The following is an 18,404-nucleotide window of genomic DNA, read 5'->3' as shown; positions in this document are numbered from 1 at the left end:
GAAGGTTGTGCTCCCTCGGTCTGTCTCTCTCCTGCTCCTGTGTGTCAGGACCCGGGTGACTGCGTTAACACGATAACCCAGGTCCCGGCACACATGGAGCAGGAGAGTGACGGACCGAGGGAGGAGCAGATGCAGGAAGGGAAAGGAAGGGGGGGCCCGAGTGGGGGGTAGCTGCAGCCTGAGTGGGGGGGCCGGCTGCAGCTCGAGTAGGGGGATGGTGGCTGCGGCCCGAGTGGGGGGGGGGGCTGCAGTCTGAGTAGGGGAATGGTGAGTGTAGGCCGTGGCCCAAGTGGGGGAGGGCGGCGGCCCTATCCCATGCCCGGCTCTGTCTCTCAGCGGCCCTGAGCGCATGAAAACAGGGAAAATACCCCAAAACCATTAAACGTGTTTATGCTATAGTCTATCATCACACACTAACCATGCATTAAGGGCTTAACGCTCTTTAGAAAAAGGGCCCCTTAATATCTTATATACTGCCTACAAGCCTGAAAGCTATCAAATGCCCTTTTCACAAGGAATAAAACACTCATGAAATAATTTAGGCCCCGATATTTAATAAGTGTTTTGCTAACTTAAATCCGGAAATTCAGTGCCGAGCCATATCCAGGCACCAGCACTGAATGTCCGGGTTTGCAGAGCTGGCTAATGCAGAGTTAGTTAATTGCAATATTCAGCCCTTAACCAAACTATGGGTTACCACATAAAGGTAGAACTGACTTTTGTGCAGTCCTGTTTAAGAAGTTGCCCTGGCTGGTTATGCCCTGAATATTGGCATTTATTTATTTATTTATTTTACATATTTATAGACTGCTTAAATCAAAGTGGTTTACAACAACGACATACGAAATAAAATCATCAAAAAAAAATTTGATGTCATTACTGTGTCATAACCGAAACTTAACAGCAAATCTGTGCCATTATAACAACTAGCTTTACATAAATGCCTCCACAATGAAGTCTTCAATAGGTGCTTAAACTGCGTAATTTCAGTGCATAATCTCAATTGACCTTTTAATGAATTCCACAGCTGCACAGCCACAGAAAAAGAAGCAGATCTAGTCTCACAGTATATGAGAACGCTGCATCCGATGACAGACGCATTTGTTGTCTCTGACCTCAAGCTCCTGGCACATAGGGTTACCATATTTTGTCCTCTGAAGAAGAGGACACATGCCACGCCCCTGCCACGCCCACACCACGCCCCTTTTGCATCCTCACCCCGCCCCTGTCACATATTCCCCTCCCCTCCCCCGGGTCACATATTCCCCTCCCCTACTATCTACTAGTGACCTCTTCAGGGCAGGAAAGCGCCCCCTCTTTCCTGCCCGGAGAGCTGCCCTTGTCCTGCATCCTGTTGCTGTGACGGTCTTGGGATTCAAAATGGCCGCCGAGAGTTGAAGTTCCGCGAGGCCGCTTCAACTCTTGGCGGCCATTTTGAATCCCGAGACCGTCACAGCAACAGGATGCAGGGCAAAGGCAGCGCTCCAGGCAGGAAAGAAGGGGCTCTTTCCTGTCCCGAAGAGATCAGTAGACCACCAGGGCAGTAGATAGTAAGTAAGGGAAGGGGAGGGGAAGCTAGGATAGGTCCGCCGCCTGCCCACCCATTTGTCCAGAAATCCGGACAAACAGGCGGACTGGCAAAACCTGCCCGGACGCCCAGACATGTCCTCAAAAAGAGGACATGTCCGGGTAAATCCGGACGTATGGGAACCCTACTGGCACGACAATACACACAAAAGGAATCTTTCAAATATTTTGGTGCAGATCCATAGATAGCCTGATGCACATGACAAAGAACCTTAAACTGTATTCTACTCTGCAATGGTAACCAGTGCTGCTGTCTCAAAACTGGAGCAATACATGTTACCCGAGATACACCTGTTACTAACCTAGCAGCAGAATTTTGGACTAACTGCGATGCCCTAACCCTGGTCTTTGCCACGCCAAGATAAAGAGCATTGGAGTAGTCCAAACGCGATAACACCATACTCTGGATGACCCCACAAAAATCATGTGACAACAGCATTAGTTTAAGTCTGAACAACAAACGAAACTGAGCCGGCCAAGTGACACTAAGTCCCCAGAATGGCCCCAAAATAGCCGGTTTTCAGTTCAGCCTCGAATAAGAGATTTAATCAGCCAGGAATCGTTTCTGGACAGTGAAACTGCTTTGAATACCGACGCCTTTGATTCAACGTTTTGAAAGTCTGCTGACGTGTGCTGCAGTGGTGTAGCTACGGGGAGCCACGGGGTCCTGGGCCCTCCAAATTGGCTCTGGGGCCCCTGGCTTGTCTGGCGGAGGTCCCCCCACCCCCGCCAGCTGAAGAGTTTGTCCCACGCTGGTCTCGCTGCATTGCCTGCCCTGCTCTTGTCAGTCGCTCGTTTTAGTGAAACTGTGCGTGCACGACACTTCGCGCATGCTCAGTTTAATTAAAACAAGCGTGCACGGCACGACTGAAAAGAGCAGAACAGGCAATGCAAGACCAGCGCAGGACAAACGCTTCAGCTGGCTGGAGTCAGGGACCACGTCACCCAAGGTATGATGAGGCAGCAGCGGGTGGGGGAGGTGCGGCAGGGAGGCAGGCCCCGTCGAGGTCTGGCTACGCCCCTGGTGTGCTGCAGGCACAGATAAAGAAAACATTATACAACCTTGGATATCCTAGCGGACATTCTGAGCACAGTCTGAAGGGGAGACGCACTCACCAGATGTCACAGCAGGAAACCAAGGACAGTATCCGTTTCTTTTTTAATGTTGATCTACAGTAGCAGACACACACTTATATCTGTTTATTATTTTGCTATTGAACTTCTACAGCACTATACAATGGCAGTAAGCATTTAGGTAAAATATGTCCCCACGACAGAGATTACAATGAAAGTGGGTACCTGAGGAAACAGGAGGTAATCTGACTTACTGAAGGTCATAAGTGGGGTGATTCTAAAAACCAGGCGCTAACATTTACATGTTTTGAATATAAGCACCAGACCAAAAAAAGCCCCATGCCTAAACCCACCTCCCCCTGGCGGCAGCCCTCCTCATGGGCCAACTTTGTTATTGGTGGGTAGTGGACGCTGGAGCATTCCCACTCACTCCTGTGCACCGCCAGTTCCAGGACAAAATGGCTTCTAAGACTGCCACTAGAGGTCCCAGCAGTCACTGCAACCAGCTCGGGCAGATTTCCTGCCCATACTGGTTCCAGTCTCAAAATGGCTGCCGGGACCTCCAGCAGCAGTATCATGAGGCTGTTGGAATGTAATTGTATTTTACATGCATTGACTGTCACCTATTATTTCTCTGTGATTACTCTGTGACCTCTGATGTGAATTACTTAGAGAGGTCACACAGCTATGTAACTTCCTGTGGGGGCAGACACAGCAGACACAGTAGATACAGCAGATGCAGCACATGGAGCACATGGAGCTCATGATCTCTCCTAACCTGAGAGGATCTATGGTGGTGTGAGCATCCATTACCATCTAAGCACATGGAAGGAGCTGATAATACAAATGTATAGTAATATGTATATATAAGCCTGTCTGATTATAATCTAACTACAAACTGTGAGTAAACAGATGTTTTGTTACTTCAACTTTAAAGTGACTCAGCAGTGAATTATTCAGGGGTGAATGAGAGAGAGATGAAGAAAGAAATTAACATTTCCATATCATCAAGCTGATCAATCCATAGACTGGTGGGTTGTGTCCATCTACCAGCAGGTGGAGATAGAGAGCAAACTTTTGCCTCCCTATATGTGGTCATGTGCTGCCGGAAACTCCTCAGTATGTTCTCTATCTCAGCAGGTGGTGGTCACACACAGCAGCAGCTCTGGCTAGGCCTCCAAGCCTAATCCTTAGGTTTTGTTGAGGCCTGGGGTTGAGGGCTCTTTTGAGCAAGTGCAAACCTGGTGGTGCCAGGTCCCTCCTTTTCTCCCCCCTCCCGCTGGCTCCGTTTAAAAAAAAAAAAAAAAAAATATTTTTAAACGTCTTTAAAGGCGTTTAATTCGACGTTTCTTTAAACGTTCATTGCAGCTACTCACTGGGACACCAGTTCGTTACAGCTCGGAGCGGCAAGCAGGTAATTTTACCTTTTTATAGCGGGCAGGGGGTTCCCCGATTCTTCTCCTCGTGGCAATGGCGTCGGAGGGCGAGGGCGCAAAGGGTCGCTCCCCGGATCGCTGGAGCGCTTCTAGAGAGGGGATGCGGGGGTTTTACAACCTGATTCGCCCTTGATGGGTGATAGTTTAGTGACCGATGAATGTCCCGGTCGTTCCTCCGGCGTGGCGGTTTTTTCCCCGCCATAAACGCCCATCCCCCGCTCCTCGCCTCCGCCATCTTGGCCGGCCACGCGGCTCGGACGGCTTCTTCGGGGCCGCCCTTGAGGTTGGAGACATTAATGCCATGAACGCCCTTAATTTGGGCGACGGCACAAAAGCGGCTAAAGTTAAGCGCCGTTCTTCCCGCGCGGCTCCTTCACGGAGTTTCGCGCCGGACGCCATTTTGGATGCGCAGCATGTCTCTCCCCCGCTATTGCGAGCGCCGGTTGAGAGTGCGTCTAGGGCTGTTGCCCAGGCTGCGGAAGTGCACAGTCTGGGGGGTTTCTCCCCCGAGTTTGTTTTGCTGCTGCATCAGGCTTTCCTCATGCAAAACGCTGCCCCTGCTCCCTCTTCTGATAAAGAGGTTGAGGTTCCCAGAGGTAAACGCCCTCGGGTTGATTTCCAGGCCTTGGAGGACTTTTGTCTCCTCCGATGTAGATGAGGGCAGCGTGTCTGAGGTCTCCCAACGATCCTTTGCGGATTCCTTGGAGGAGATAGATCCCCGCTCGGATGGAGCGGATGACCCCTCTGCAGCGCGGCTTTTTAGCCCAGAGGATTTGCCCAACCTGTTGTTACAGGCCATGGACACTTTGAAGATTTCCTCTCCGGAGGACGTCTCTCCCTCAGCCCCTGTTGGCTCTGCCATTATGCTGGGGACGAAGCGCCCGCCTAGAACCTTCCACGTGCATGATGCCATGCACACCTTAATTGCGGCTCAATGGGATGTCCCGGAAACGAGCCTTAAAGTGGCTAGGGCTATGTCCCGCCTCTATCCTTTGGCTGTGAGTGAACGTGAGGCCTATCTGTGGCCTACCGTGGATTCTTTAATCACTGCGGTGACTAAGAAAACGGCGTTGCCAGTGGAAGGTGGCACGGCCCTAAAGGACGCCCAAGACAGAAGATTGGAGGCGGCCTTAAGGTCGTCCTTGGAGGCAGCTGCTTTAAGTTTGCAGGCCTCAGTTTGCGGCTCCTATGTGGCCAGGGCGTGCCGGACTATGGTGCAGCGGGCTTCCCCCTCGGATCATTCCTTGAGGGCTGATTGGCCGGCCCTGGAATCGGGCTTAGCCTATTTGGCAGACTTGCTTATGATGTCTGGAGAGCCTCAGCTAAAGGCATGGCTCAGACAGTCTCTGCGCGGCGGTGGCTTTGGCTGAAACATTGGTCTGCTGACCACGCCTCTAAATCCCGCCTGGCTAGATTGCCTTTTAAAGGCAAGCTGCTCTTTGGGGTCGAGCTGGACAAAATCGTGACCGATCTCGGCACGTCTAAGGGCAAGAAATTACCAGAGGTCAGGGCTCGGGTTAGTACTCGTCCCGATACCTCCATACCGCCCGGGCAAGTCGGGTTCCTCTGCCCCCTCTTCCTTCAAGAGGAATTTCTCCCCCAAGCACCATTCCTTTCGCAGAGACCGCCGTCCCGGAGGTGCTCCCTCCGGTCCTCCCCCAGGGTCTCGTACCCAATGACGGGGCCTTGGTCCACGCCCCAGTGCAGATTGGAGGACGGCTGTCCTCGTTTCTGGGCGAGTGGACCACTATAACTGCAGACGCGTGGGTGCTGGAAGTCATCAGAGACGGCTACAAGCTAGAGTTCTGCCAACCCTTAAGAGACGGGTTTGTACTCTCTCCCTGCAAGTCTCCGGTCAAGCTGTGGTAGTGCAACAGACCTTGGACAACCTGATCCGCCTGGGTGCGGTCGTTCCGGTGCCAAAAAATCAGATTGGCAAGGGACGTTACTCCATTTACTTTGTGGTTCCAAAGAAAGGAGGTTCTGTCCGGCCTATCCTCGACCTCAAAGGGGTCAATCGGGCCTGGAAAGTGAGGCACTTTCGCATGGAGACTCTCCGCTCTGTTATAGCGGCAGTGAAGGCAGGAGAGTTCTTGGCTTCCTTGGACATCAAGGAAGCGTACCTGCATATTCCCATCTGGCCTCCTCTCCAACGCTTTCTGCGTTTTACAGTCCTGAGACGACACTTCCAGTTCAGAGCCCTCCCTTTCGGGTTGGCTACTGCTCCGCGGACCTTTTCCAAAGTAATGGGGGTCATAGCGGCCTTCCTGCTAAAGGAAGGAGTACAAGTCCATCCTTATCTGGACGACTGGTTGATCCGAGCCCCCTCTTATGCAGAGTGCGGCAAAGCTATGGACCGGGTAGTTGCTCTTTTGAGCTCCCTGGGATGGATCATCAACTGGAAGAAGAGCCAGCTGCGCCCGACTCAGTCCCTGGTGTATCTGGGAGTTCGATTTGACACCCAAGTGGGCAGAGTGTTCCTGCCAGACAATCGGATTGTCAAGCTTCAGGCTCAGGTGGACTAGTTCCTAGTAGCCTCTCCTATTCGGGCTTGGGACTACGTGCAGCTGTTGGGCTCTATGACGGCCACGATGGAAGTAGTGCCCTGGGCCAGGGCTCATATGAGACCACTACAGCTATCTCTGCTGCTGCGCTGGACTCCGATGTCGGAGGATTATGCTGTGCGCCTTCCCGTGGACCCAGCAGTGCGCAAGGCGCTGAGCTGGTGGACGCAGACAGACAAGTTGTCTGCAGGATTGCCTCTGGTGACCCCGGAGTGGATTGTCGTCACGACAGACGCCTCTTTGATGGGCTGGGGAGCCCACTGCTTGGGAAGGACAGCGCAGGGGCTCTAGTCTCCTGCAGAGGCAAGTGGTCTATCAACCTCCTGGAACTCAGAGCCATTCGCTTGGTGTTATTGGAGTTCATCCCGGTACTCGTGTTGAAGCCTGTACGGGTCCTGTCGGACAATGCCACGGCTGTGGCCTATATCAACCGCCAGGGAGGTACCAGAGCGCCCCTCTAGCCAAGGAGGCTATGAGTCTTTGCCAGTGGGCGGAAGCGAACCTGGAGCAGCTTTCAGCGGCCCACATTGCCGGAGTCATGACTGTCAAGGCGGACTTTCTCAGTCGCCATACCTTGGAGCCCGGAGAGTGGCAACTATCTGCTCAGGCGTTCTTGGACATCACGAAGCGCTGGGGCCAGCCGAGCCTAGATCTGATGGCGTCATCGGCCAATGGCCAAGTGCCGCGCTTTTTCAGCAGAGGACGGGACCCTCGATCCCTGGGAGTAGATGCTCTTCTCCAACAGTGGCCGACACAAGAGCTCCTCTATGTGTTCCCGCCCTGGCCCATGTTGGGCAGGGTGCTAGACTGGGTGGCAAAGCATCCCGGCAGGGTAATCCTGGTGGGTCCGGATTGGCCCAGACGTCCCTGGTATGCGGACTTGTTCAGGCTCTCAGTCGACGATCCTCTGCGGCTGTCAGTGGAGCAGGGCCTGTTACATCAGGGTCCCGTGGTGATGGAGGATCCCTCTCCCTTTGGTCTTACGGCCTGGCTATTGAGCGGCAGCGTCTGAGGAAGAAGGGCTTCTCAGACAAGGTCATCGCCACTATGCTGAGAGCGAGGAAGCGCTCTACTTCTACTGCTTACGCCAGGGTTTGGCGTATCTTTGCAGCATGGTGTGAAGCAGGCTCACTTTCTCCCTTCACTGCTCCAATTTCTTCAGTGTTGGCGTTCCTGCAAGAAGGTCTGGAGAAAGGCCTGTCGCTCAGTTCCCTTAAAGTCCAGGTAGCGGCTCTGGCTTGCTTCAGGGGCCGCCTGAAGGGTGCTTCCCTGGCTTCGCAGCCAGATGTGGTGCGCTTTCTCAAGGGAGTTAATCACCTGCGCCCTCCTCTGCACTCAGTGGTGCCTGCGTGGAATCTCAACCTGGTGCTAAGAGCATTGCAGAAGCCGCCTTTGGAACCCTTGTCGAGGGCATCTCTGAAAGACCTGACGTTGAAAGCAGTCTTTTTGGTGGCTATCACTTCAGACAGAAGAGTTTCCGAGCTCCAGGCGCTCTCATGTCGAGAGCCTTTTCTGCAGTGCACTGAGGCAGGAGTGACTATTCGCACAGTGCCTTCCTTCCTGCCCAAGATTGGTTCTCGCTTCCATGTGAATCAGCAGCTCTGTCTCCCTTCCTTTCGTAGGGAGGACTACCCAGAGGAGTACTCCGCTCTTGAATATCTGGATGTGAGACGAGTCATCATCAGATACTTGGAAGTGACCAATGATTTCCGGAAATCGGATCATCTGTTTGTCCTGTTTGCAGGTCCTCGTAAGGGTCTGCAGGCTGCTAAGCCTACAGTGGCAAGATGGGTCCAGGAAGCCATTGCAGCGGCTTATGTGGCCGCGGGGAAGGTGCCGCCTATCCAGCTGAAGGCTCACTCCACGAGAGCTCAGGCGGCCTCGATGGCAGAGGCCGGATCCGTCTCCTTGGAAGAGGTATGCAAGGCGGCAACGTGGGCTTCGGCTCATACATTCTCCAAGCATTACCGTTTGACACTGGCTGCACGGGCGGAGGCCCGGTTTGGAGCTTCAGTGTTGAGGTCAGGGATTTCTATGTCCCGCCCTGGGTGAGTACTGCTTCGGTACATCCCACCAGTCTATGGATTGATCAGCTTGATGATATGGAAGGTAAAATTATGTATAATCATACCTGATAATTTTCTTTCCATTAATCATAGCTGATCAATCCATAGCCCCTCCCAGATATCTGTACTGTTTATATTCTGGTTGAATTTTAGGTTCAAGTTTAGCCTTCAGTTACTTCAGGAGGACTTCGTGTTCAAGTTCTTCTTTCACTTGGATTCTTCAAGAGTTGAGACGACTTTGTGTTACAGTGAGCTGCTGCATTCCTCTCCCCTCCGTTTTACGGGGCTGGATTGAGACATAAATTCTGCCGGCACTCCCTCCCGCTTCGTGCGGCTGTAGGGCAGCTTTGTACCCCTCCCGCTTCGGCGGTGTTAGGGTCAGTCAGCTCCTCCCGCGGTTGCGGTTGCAGGATAAGCCAGATCCCCCCGCATCGGCGGGTGTGGTGTCCCTCCCCCGCTCCGCGGGGATGAGCTGGACGGATTCCCCTCCCCCACTTGTGTGGGGATGAGCTGGGTTAATTCCCCTCCCCCGTTTCGGCGGTGGTGAGCTGGGCAGAGTGTCCCTTCGTGGGTGTAATTCTCTAAGTGCTGAGTCCTGCGGATGGAGCTTTGATATCGACATACTGAGGAGTTTCCGGCAGCACATGACCACATATAGGGAGGCAAAAGTTTGCTCTCTATCTCCACCTGCTGGTAGATGGACACAACCCACCAGTCTATGGATTGATCAGCTATGATTAATGGAAAGAAAATTATCAGGTATGATTATACATAATTTTACCTTCTAAAGCTGAAGCTGTGTGTACTAAAATCTGCTAATTATTTACTACAAATAATCCAACAGAGGCTGCCATGGGAAGTCCCAGCAGCCATTTTGACTAAGTAGCGGAACTGGACAGGAATGAGTGGAGTTTATTCCTGCCCTTGATGAGGCCATTAGGCCTCCATGGCTTCTTAAAGTAGGCCAGGGGAGGACCTACAGGTAGTCAGGCGGGATGTGAGGAGCGGGAGAGTTTTGGTTTCAGCTGAAAATGCACTGGCATTTTCAGCCAAAACCTGAACCCAGATTTAGGGCCAGTTTTGCTGCCAAATCCAAACTAAAATTTGGTCGGACTCTAACATGTATAAATGTCAGCATGCCACCTAAGAACCATTCTGTAACAACACATGTAATCTGTGGAGTGGGAGGGGAGGAGTGTACACAGGGGCAGAGCACGGGTGGCACTTGAAATTTACATGTGTAATTTATAGAATACCGTAAATTATGTGTGTTCCTGCAGCTCAGTAGCTGGCATAAGTGATTTTCTGATGTTACAAGAGGAACTAAGATATGGCCCAATTGTGGGGAAGGAAATGGGACTTTATATAACGCCTTTCTGTGTTTTTTGTGTAACTACATTCAAAGTGGTTTACATAGTATATACAGGTACTTATTTGTACCTGGGTAATGGAGGGTTAACTGACTTGCCCTGAGTCACAAGGAGCTGCAGTGGGAATCGAACCCAGATCCCCAACGTCCGCTGCACTAACCACTAGGCTACTACCCCACTCCGATGCTTAGCTGTGGGGAGGGGGAGGAGAGAAAGGGAGGGGAAGAAGGTAATAAATGGGATGTTATTCCAGATGTAGATCATGATAGAATGAGACATTTGTAGTTTGTTTTAATTATGCTATTGTATATGTGTTCAAGAATTCATATTCAAAAGTGAAATGGAATAGCTGGGTTTTTTTTATAATAAAAAGCTTTTAAAATAAAAATTAAAAAAAATGATACATTTGATGCAATTCATTGGAGTACAGAAGCCGCCTATTAAAATGCACCCAATTGTCATAAGTGCATAAGTATTGCCATACTGGGAAAGACCAAAGGTCCATCAAGCCCAGTATCCTGTTTCCAACAGTGGCCAATCCAGATCACAAACACTTGGCAAGATCCCAAAAAAGTACAAAACATTTTATACTGCTTATCCCAGAAATAGTCAATTTTCCCCATGTCCATTTAATAATGGCCTATGGACTTTTCCTTTAGGAAGCCATTCAAACTTTTTTTAAACTCTGCAAAGCTAACCGCCTTTACCACATTCTCTGGCAATGAATTCCAGAGTTTAATTACACGTTGAGTGAAGAACAAATTTCTCCGATTCGTTTTAAATTTACTACATTGTAGCTTCATCGTATGACCCCTAGTATTTTTGGAAAGCGTGAACAGACGCTTCACATCTACCTGTTCAACTTCACTCATTATTTTATAGACCTCTATTATATCTCCCCTCACCTGCCTTTTGTCTAAGATGAAGAGCCCTAGCTGCTTTAGCCTTTCCTCATAGGGAAGTCGTCCCATCCTCTTTATCATTTTCGTCACCCTTCTCTGCACCTTTTCTAATTCCACTATATCTTTTTGGAGATGCGGCGACCAGAATTGAACACAATATTCAAGGTGCGGTCGCACCATGGAACGATACAAAGGCATTATAACATCCTCATTTTTGTTTTCCATTCCTTTCCTAAAATACCCAACATTCTATTTGCTTTCTTAGCCACAGCAGCACACTGAGCAGAAGGTTTCAACGTATCATCAACGACGACACCAACGTGGAACCTTGCATGACATAGCTATAATTCGGGTTCCTCTTTCCCGCATGCATCACTTTGCACTTGCTCACATTAAACGTCATCTGCCATTTAGACGCCCAGTCTCGTAATGTCCTCTTGTAATTTTTCACAATCCTCCCGCGATTGTCTATCATGCAAAGCAGATGAGAAAACTGCAAGCTGTGACTGATTGGTGAACTTTATGAATACACTATGGCAGAGAAAAATCAATAAATTTCCACTTTTAATCTGTATAATAATAATAATAATAATAATAATTATTATTATTATTATTATTAAAAAGTGGCACATCTAGGACCGGACTGTATCATCATTAAAAATTACAGAATGTTAAAGTCCTGTATAACAACTTACAACTGGTGGAGATCCTTTCGCATGAAAACCGCAGGACAAATCAAACGTGGCAACGTCTTCACCACAATGACTGAGCATTGTTTCACTGTACACAAAGTTTTGAAGGTGCAGTTCAAAACCCTAGGTGGATCCTTCCGAAGGGGATGAAGGTTTGTGTACATTCCAGACACACGTGGAGATTCACAGGCATCAGCGTAATATCCAAAAGCAGGATTCACACCCCAGGAGGGTGGAGGGGTTTCATCTGCCCACTTGCCACCGTTCCGAAGGACACCCAGATATTCCAAGTACCCTGAACATACCCTGTAAAACTCGAAGACTTCTTTTCCCTCCTTTATTGCAGAGAGCTGTGCCGTCTCTTGATCTCCAGGCTTGAAAAGTCTCTTGTCCTTATATATCCTGATGAAAGGGGTCTATTCAGAGATGGGGGCAGGGAAGGGGGAGAGGGTGGAAGGCACTGAAGCTCTCCTGATCAATTCCCTCCTACAGTGTTTGGGGGGGAGGGGGTGGGTCCAAATTATCAACCGCTCCCCCCCCCCCCCCCCCGCCAACTCAAAACTTCAGAAAACTAAAATAAACATGCAACAGACAACATTTTCTTGACCAGCTCTGTAAGTACTTGTCCTAAGAAATAACTTGACTCAGCTGCATTTACTGTCATTCACGTAGTATAAGTCTCAGAAAGTCATTACTTGCTCGTCATATGACAGCCAGATGACTTGCACGTGACCTTTTGGACAATTTAGCATTGTGCAGGCTGATCTAACTTCTCATGCCCAACCACTTTCAAGTAATTAATAGATGAATGCATTGTCCAATGACCTTCTGCAGGCGATTCATACTGAATGTACCTTATTTTGTTTCAATCCTGCCCCCTAGAGAGGAATATGGGCAAAACATTTTCAGTCTGTTTTTTTTTTTTAGACTTTTCTCTGACTTATGGACACTTTATAGTGGTTTCAGACAAGTGTTTTTAAATATATATATATATATATATAATTTGCTTTTAGAAACTTTATAAAGTAAATTCACAAGCTAACACTTGAACAAGGAAATAATTTTTCATTATGACACTCAAAGGAAAAAAGAAAAGGTAATATTAAACCGATTCTATGGGTGAAAAAATAGGAACAGCCCCAGTTTTCAGAAACTTCTATAAATGCAATGACGTATTAGCTTGAAATATTAGTATACAATTTACACAGAAACTTGAAGGAAAAAAGTAACCCCTAAGGCCAAAACTGGCGAATGTTTAGCCAAAAAGGTCTTAAGTTTAGCCTGAGTGGCTCTAGAGAAATCAGTAAACACCAATCATTTTTAAAACTATTTTAATGTGCATTAGAACTTAACGTGTGCATTAATTTGTAGGTTAATGTGCAAAACTGATTTTTCGTGTGTTAATGAATGTACATCCCTAATAGTCCTAATTGCATACAGTGCCAGTCTTAGGCAGGGGCAACCGCAAAGGGCCTCGCGCTCCCAGGGGACCCTCGCTGCCCCAGTATGACAGCGCCATGTTGAATCTCTCAGGAACCCCAGCCCCGCAATGTTCCCAAGTCAACCTGGTCGGCAGCAAGGTGGTTAGATTGGTTGGCAGGATTTACCTGTTGCTGCACCACCTGGAAAACAACCAGTCCAAGGAGCCCTGTCTGGCACCTAAACAGCGCTTCTGATTGGCCAGACGCCGGGAGTAACTCAAGAGTCTGAGTTACTGCCGGCATCCAGCCAATTAGGAACGCCCTTTTAGGCGCCAGACAGGGCTCCTTGACCAATCACACGTGCACGTCTGTAACAGCTCAGTCATGTGAAAAAACTGTGGCTGAGTTCTGAAGTGCAACTGTGAATGGGAGTGATCCGGCCCATTTGTTCTCAGGAGTCGGGCTGCTGCTGTGAACAGTACTGAACGCAATCCGGGTTCAGGGTCACTCGGCTCTCAGCCCAACTGTGCTTGGGCCACTTTCTAACAACTTCCCCCCCCCCCCCCCCCCCCCCCCCCCCCCGAAGGAGCCAGGGAAACAGGAAACTGAACTGATAATTGTTAAGTAGAGAGTCACAGATCCATCCCCAAGACTCCGCAAGCTAGAAATAGCTCTCTCTGGAGGTAGGAGTAAGGGGCTGATGCTGGGGAATTCTAGTCTTAAGATCAGATCAGAAACACTGTTTATAGGCACAGCAGATGCAGTCAACTTCAACTGACAATCCTATTCATATCTATTTTTCTCTGTGTGGAAAGAAGGTAGAAAATATAACTTAATAGGCATTTTGACATATGCCTCTCCAGTTCTCGTATAATGTATATAAGGCTAATCTATGCAATTTATACCAGGGGCGTAGCTACGTGGGGCCACGGGGGCCTGGGCCCCACGCCCTTTTGACCCCCTCTTCCCACCGCTGCTAACCCTCCCCCACAGGACATCAGGACGACTCACACAGAAGGTTTCCATATCAGCTGCAGCAACGCGCCGGCCCGGAGACCGGCTGAGGAGGACTTCGGCTGGCGGGGGTTGGAGACCCCTGCCAGCACAGGTACCTGACGGTGGTGGCGGAGGACTCGGGGGAGGGTTGGCGGTGGCGGGAATGGGGGGGGTCGAAAAGGGAGGGGCACCGGGGGGGGGGGGCTAAAATGTGCCCCCTCACCTCGGGCTCTGCCCCCCCCTCCCACCGAAGTCTGGCTACGCCCCTGATTTGTACAACTGTAGCTATTGAACCTCAGGGGTCCTTTTACTAAGGTGCGCTGAAAAATGGCCTGCGCTAGTGTAGGCGCGTGTTTTGGGTGTGTGCAGATCCATTTTTCAGCGCACCTGTAAAAAAAAATGCCTTTTTAAATTGTTGCCGAAAATGGACACGTGGCAAAATAAAAACTGGCCAACGCCCATTTTGGGTCTGAGACCTTACCGCCAGCCATTGACTTAGTGGTAAGGTCTCTTGTATTAACTGTGCGATAATCGCCTACGTGCGTCAAGTCAGAGTTACCGCCCAATTTTCGTTGTGTGCCAGAAAATAAAATATATTTTCTGGCGCGCATAGCAGAAAGGCACCAAAAATGAAATTACCGCAGGGCCACGCAGTAGCCAGGCGGTAACTCCAAATTGATGTGCGTTGGGCGCACGTAGGCACTACGCAGCTTAGTAAAAGGGCCCCCCAGTGACAGAAGGACAAACCATAAGAGCCAACTTTTCAAACTTACTGGGGGTGGGTGCTAAACCTAACAGAAATTAATTACCCCTCCCTGGACACAATCATGGAGTTTGCACAATATTGGGGGTGCTCAAGCACCCACAGCACCTGCAAAGCTGGCACCTATGCTTTCAGCCAAGTTTTTTTTAAATCTAATTTTTCCTATTTCTTTCAGTTCCAGTCTTTTACCCAACCAATTATTTAAAAACTAGTAAAATAGGCCCATTTCTGACACAAATGAAATGGGCGCTAGCAAGGTTTTCCTCGGAGTGTGTATATTTGAGAGTGTGTGTGTGAGAATGACTGTGTGTGAGAGAGAGAGAATGAATGTGCGAGTGTGTGTGTGTGAGAGAGAGAGAGTGAGTCTGGGTGCGAGTGTGTCTGTGAGAGAGAGTGTGTGTATGAGAATGAGAGTGCGTGCAAGTGCGTATGTGAGAGACAGTGTGAGAGAGAGAGTGTGTTTCACACAGATACAGTGTGTGCGAGACAGAGAGAGAGAGTGTGTGTGTGAGACACAGACTCTCTAAGACTGAGTGTATGAGACCAAGAGAGTGTGTGAGTGACTGTGTGACACATAGAGAGTGAATGTGATACAGTGTGAGACATAGAGTGTGTGAGAGACAGTGTGTGAGAGTGAAAGAGAGAAAGAAAGACATTGTGTGAGAGAGATAGTGTGTGTGTGTGACAGAGATACCTCCCCCCCCCCCCTCTGGTGTCAGCACCCTCCCCCCTCTCTCTCTCTGGGGTCTGAGTGTTACTGTGCAGGACGCTGAGCTCTGGCTGTGCTTCAAGGAACTGACCAATCCTATTTAATAGAATGCACCTCCAACATTCTAAAGCCGAGAAACCTCGTGTGGTTGGTCAATTCTGCTTGTGACGAACCCGGAAGTACGTGATGTCAATTCAGGAGATGGATACAGAGAGCAGGAATGCCTCAGCCATGCAGTCAGCTTCAGAATGTTGGAGGTGCCTTTTATTATATAGGATATCAGTACAGAGTGTAATGGATATACTGACTTGTACAATTCTTTTAGAACCAGACCATCAAAAAAGTATTCTTTGACCCTCCTGTGGATTAAAACGTATCCCCTGAAAATCTGGTGGTTGCGGAACACTGTCCAAATGCATTTACTACGTTACTATGCGGAACAAATGATGAATCGCCTTCCTGTTTCTAGAATTCTTGGAATTAAAATAATGACCAGATAGTTATTTTTATTTGAATGAGTAGCTTTCCTGTTAAAAGGAGGATAGTTGGTGAAATTATGATTCCTGCCAGTGATAGTAAATTTACTATTTGAAACAGTGAGAGAGTTTATTGTATTGCACTCAAAATGTCTTTGATTCAATCATTTTATTTTTTTTTTAACACAGACTAAGATGCTGTTTTTGAAGATATGATATGAGATCCTATAGAATTTTTCTCGTTTCCTATGCACCATCTGTGGGTCTTTATGTGAAATTTAATTTTCAAAAAAGCTTCTTGTCAACAGGGGGCGGGGCTAAGCAAGGGGCCGAGGGGGCCCCCACTGAACTGGTCTGCACAGGGCCCCCACAGTTGCTAAGACCAGCCCAGACTGCATAAAACTCCAAAGTTCTAATTTTTTTGTCATCCTACAGAGCAAATAAATATAATATAAAAGGGAATTCACCAATATTGCTGCATATATTTTGTGCATTTTAGAAATTGAGGCCTATCCACAGATGGGCAAAAGTCAGGAAAAGAAAAAGTGAAAACCTGCTCCCTGTTATTTCTCCTCTCTTGAATCTGTATGTATTATTTGGGCAAATGCTTACAAAGTTAGCATTCAGAGGTTATCCCGCTAAGTCTTCAAGGAAATATCTTTATCTCAAAATAAAAATTCTCTTCACTACTTTGAAGAAATCCCTGTTTTGTACAAACTGACTTGGTTTTTATTTTTTAGTATATACTAGATACTGAGGTCTTTTGGATTATACCTTCTTTTGTTTTTGTTTTTGGCCCTGTACCTCTCGACACTCCTTGGGCCTTCCAACTCAATGGATGGTGCTGGAAATAAGGTATGTTGTTGCCCTTCGACTGGCATGCTGAGCTCCCCCCCCCCAAAAAAAAAAAGCAGCTCTAAATACAGCTCCTAGGGGTACATTTCTGGTCACCCCACTCTAGCTCTGTCCCTGTCGATGGGAACCAAGTACCCCAAAAATAAACATCACAACTAACAAACTGAGTAGAAGTCCAAGATATGTGTTTATTTGAAAATATTTATAGGCTGAAAATATGTATATGCAGAGTGGCTTACAAATGTAAAAATCAACATACGGCATCATAAAAAACGCTGGCGCCATCTTGGCTACTGAATAACTTTTGCTGAGCTGACGCTAGTAAGATCGTGGGGTGAGTTTTGGGGTTTTGGTTTTAAATAATGATGCTCTCTAGACATAGGCTAACTGCTTGGATATGGAGTGCAGTTAAAAATGAAATGTTTTTTGTATTATAGGGGATGTCCTTGAGACAGCTCATTTCGGAGCGAAACGTGCATGTCGGGCAGCCTAACCCCTGGGTCTGATAAAATTAAAGAAAGAACATAAGTTCAATTTAAATTATGGGCTTAAATAAATAGAATGAATAAGTTAAAAATATTTTAATGAACCAATGAAGAGGTTGATTGAGAAATTGCTGGTGATTGCACATCACTGAGGTTCATGGGGAATCTGTATTAATATATTGAAGATCTGAAGATTGTGGGATATTGAATACTATATATGAACTAAGATTGGACCGGATAGGAAGGATCTTTATCTTTGTGAATATTTATATCCAGCTTTATTAAGTATTATTTATGCTTGAATAGTGAGTATCATAAAAAATACAGCAGTAACAAATATAACATTATAATAGTGTGTGTATTTATATATGTCCCGCCCTGCCCCACAGTCATCTTGATCCTCCAAGGAAGCAGTGGCGTAGCCACAGGTGGGCCTGGGTGGGCCGGGCCCCGCCCACTTAGGGCTCAGGCCCACCCAACAGCAGCACACATTTAGTGGTAGCTGGTGGGGATCCCAAGCTCCGCCAGCTGAAGACCTCCTCCTGATGGTGCTGAAAACATTGCTCTCCACTTCAGAAGTCTGAGCTTCCTAAGCTGCCGACACTGGCAACTGCGCATGCTCAGTTTTCAGCGCATGCCTGCTGCAGGCTGCCAAGGTAGAGAGCAGTGTTTTCCTGCCAGCTGAGATATTTTTTTAAGTGGGTGGGGGAGGGGGGAGAACACTTGTGCCCACCCACTTCTTGTCTAGGCCCACCCAAAATCTGCTGTCTGGCTACGCCCCTGCAAGGAAGCCAGATTCCATAAGCAGTGAAAATACTGGTAAACTAGCAGATGCATTATCTTCCTTAGTCTAAATACAAAGCAAACATCCATGAGCAGAATGTCCCCCTTTCCTTCCCCTCCCATCCATGAGCAGCATGTCCCCCCCTCTCCTCTCCATCCCCTTCTATCCATGTGCTACATTTCCCTTCCCTCTCCACCATGTACAGCATGTACCCCTTTCCTCTC

General features: G+C 48.5%; 1 protein-coding gene across 3 annotated transcripts in view; it reads right to left on the bottom strand.

Annotated features, from left to right (window-relative positions):
* The window catches only part of SSH1 (slingshot protein phosphatase 1), a 120,121-nt gene that overhangs the window by 76,919 nt on the left and 24,798 nt on the right, over nt 1-18,404 (bottom strand). For 2 of the 3 annotated variants that reach the window (XM_030217275.1, XM_030217276.1), the window contains exon 1: nt 11,695-12,106. The exons of the other annotated variant lie outside the window; for it this stretch is intronic. In XM_030217275.1, coding sequence (XP_030073135.1) covers nt 11,695-11,855 — 161 coding nt within the window. In that variant the 5' untranslated portion in view covers nt 11,856-12,106. Of the gene's footprint in view, nt 1-11,694; nt 12,107-18,404 lie in introns of those variants that run through there. 3 annotated transcript variants of the gene reach the window in all.

Source organism: Microcaecilia unicolor, chromosome 11, assembly GCF_901765095.1.
Source record: "Microcaecilia unicolor chromosome 11, aMicUni1.1, whole genome shotgun sequence".
NCBI lineage: Eukaryota > Metazoa > Chordata > Amphibia > Gymnophiona > Siphonopidae > Microcaecilia > Microcaecilia unicolor.
This window is presented reverse-complemented; position numbering and strand designations above follow the sequence as displayed.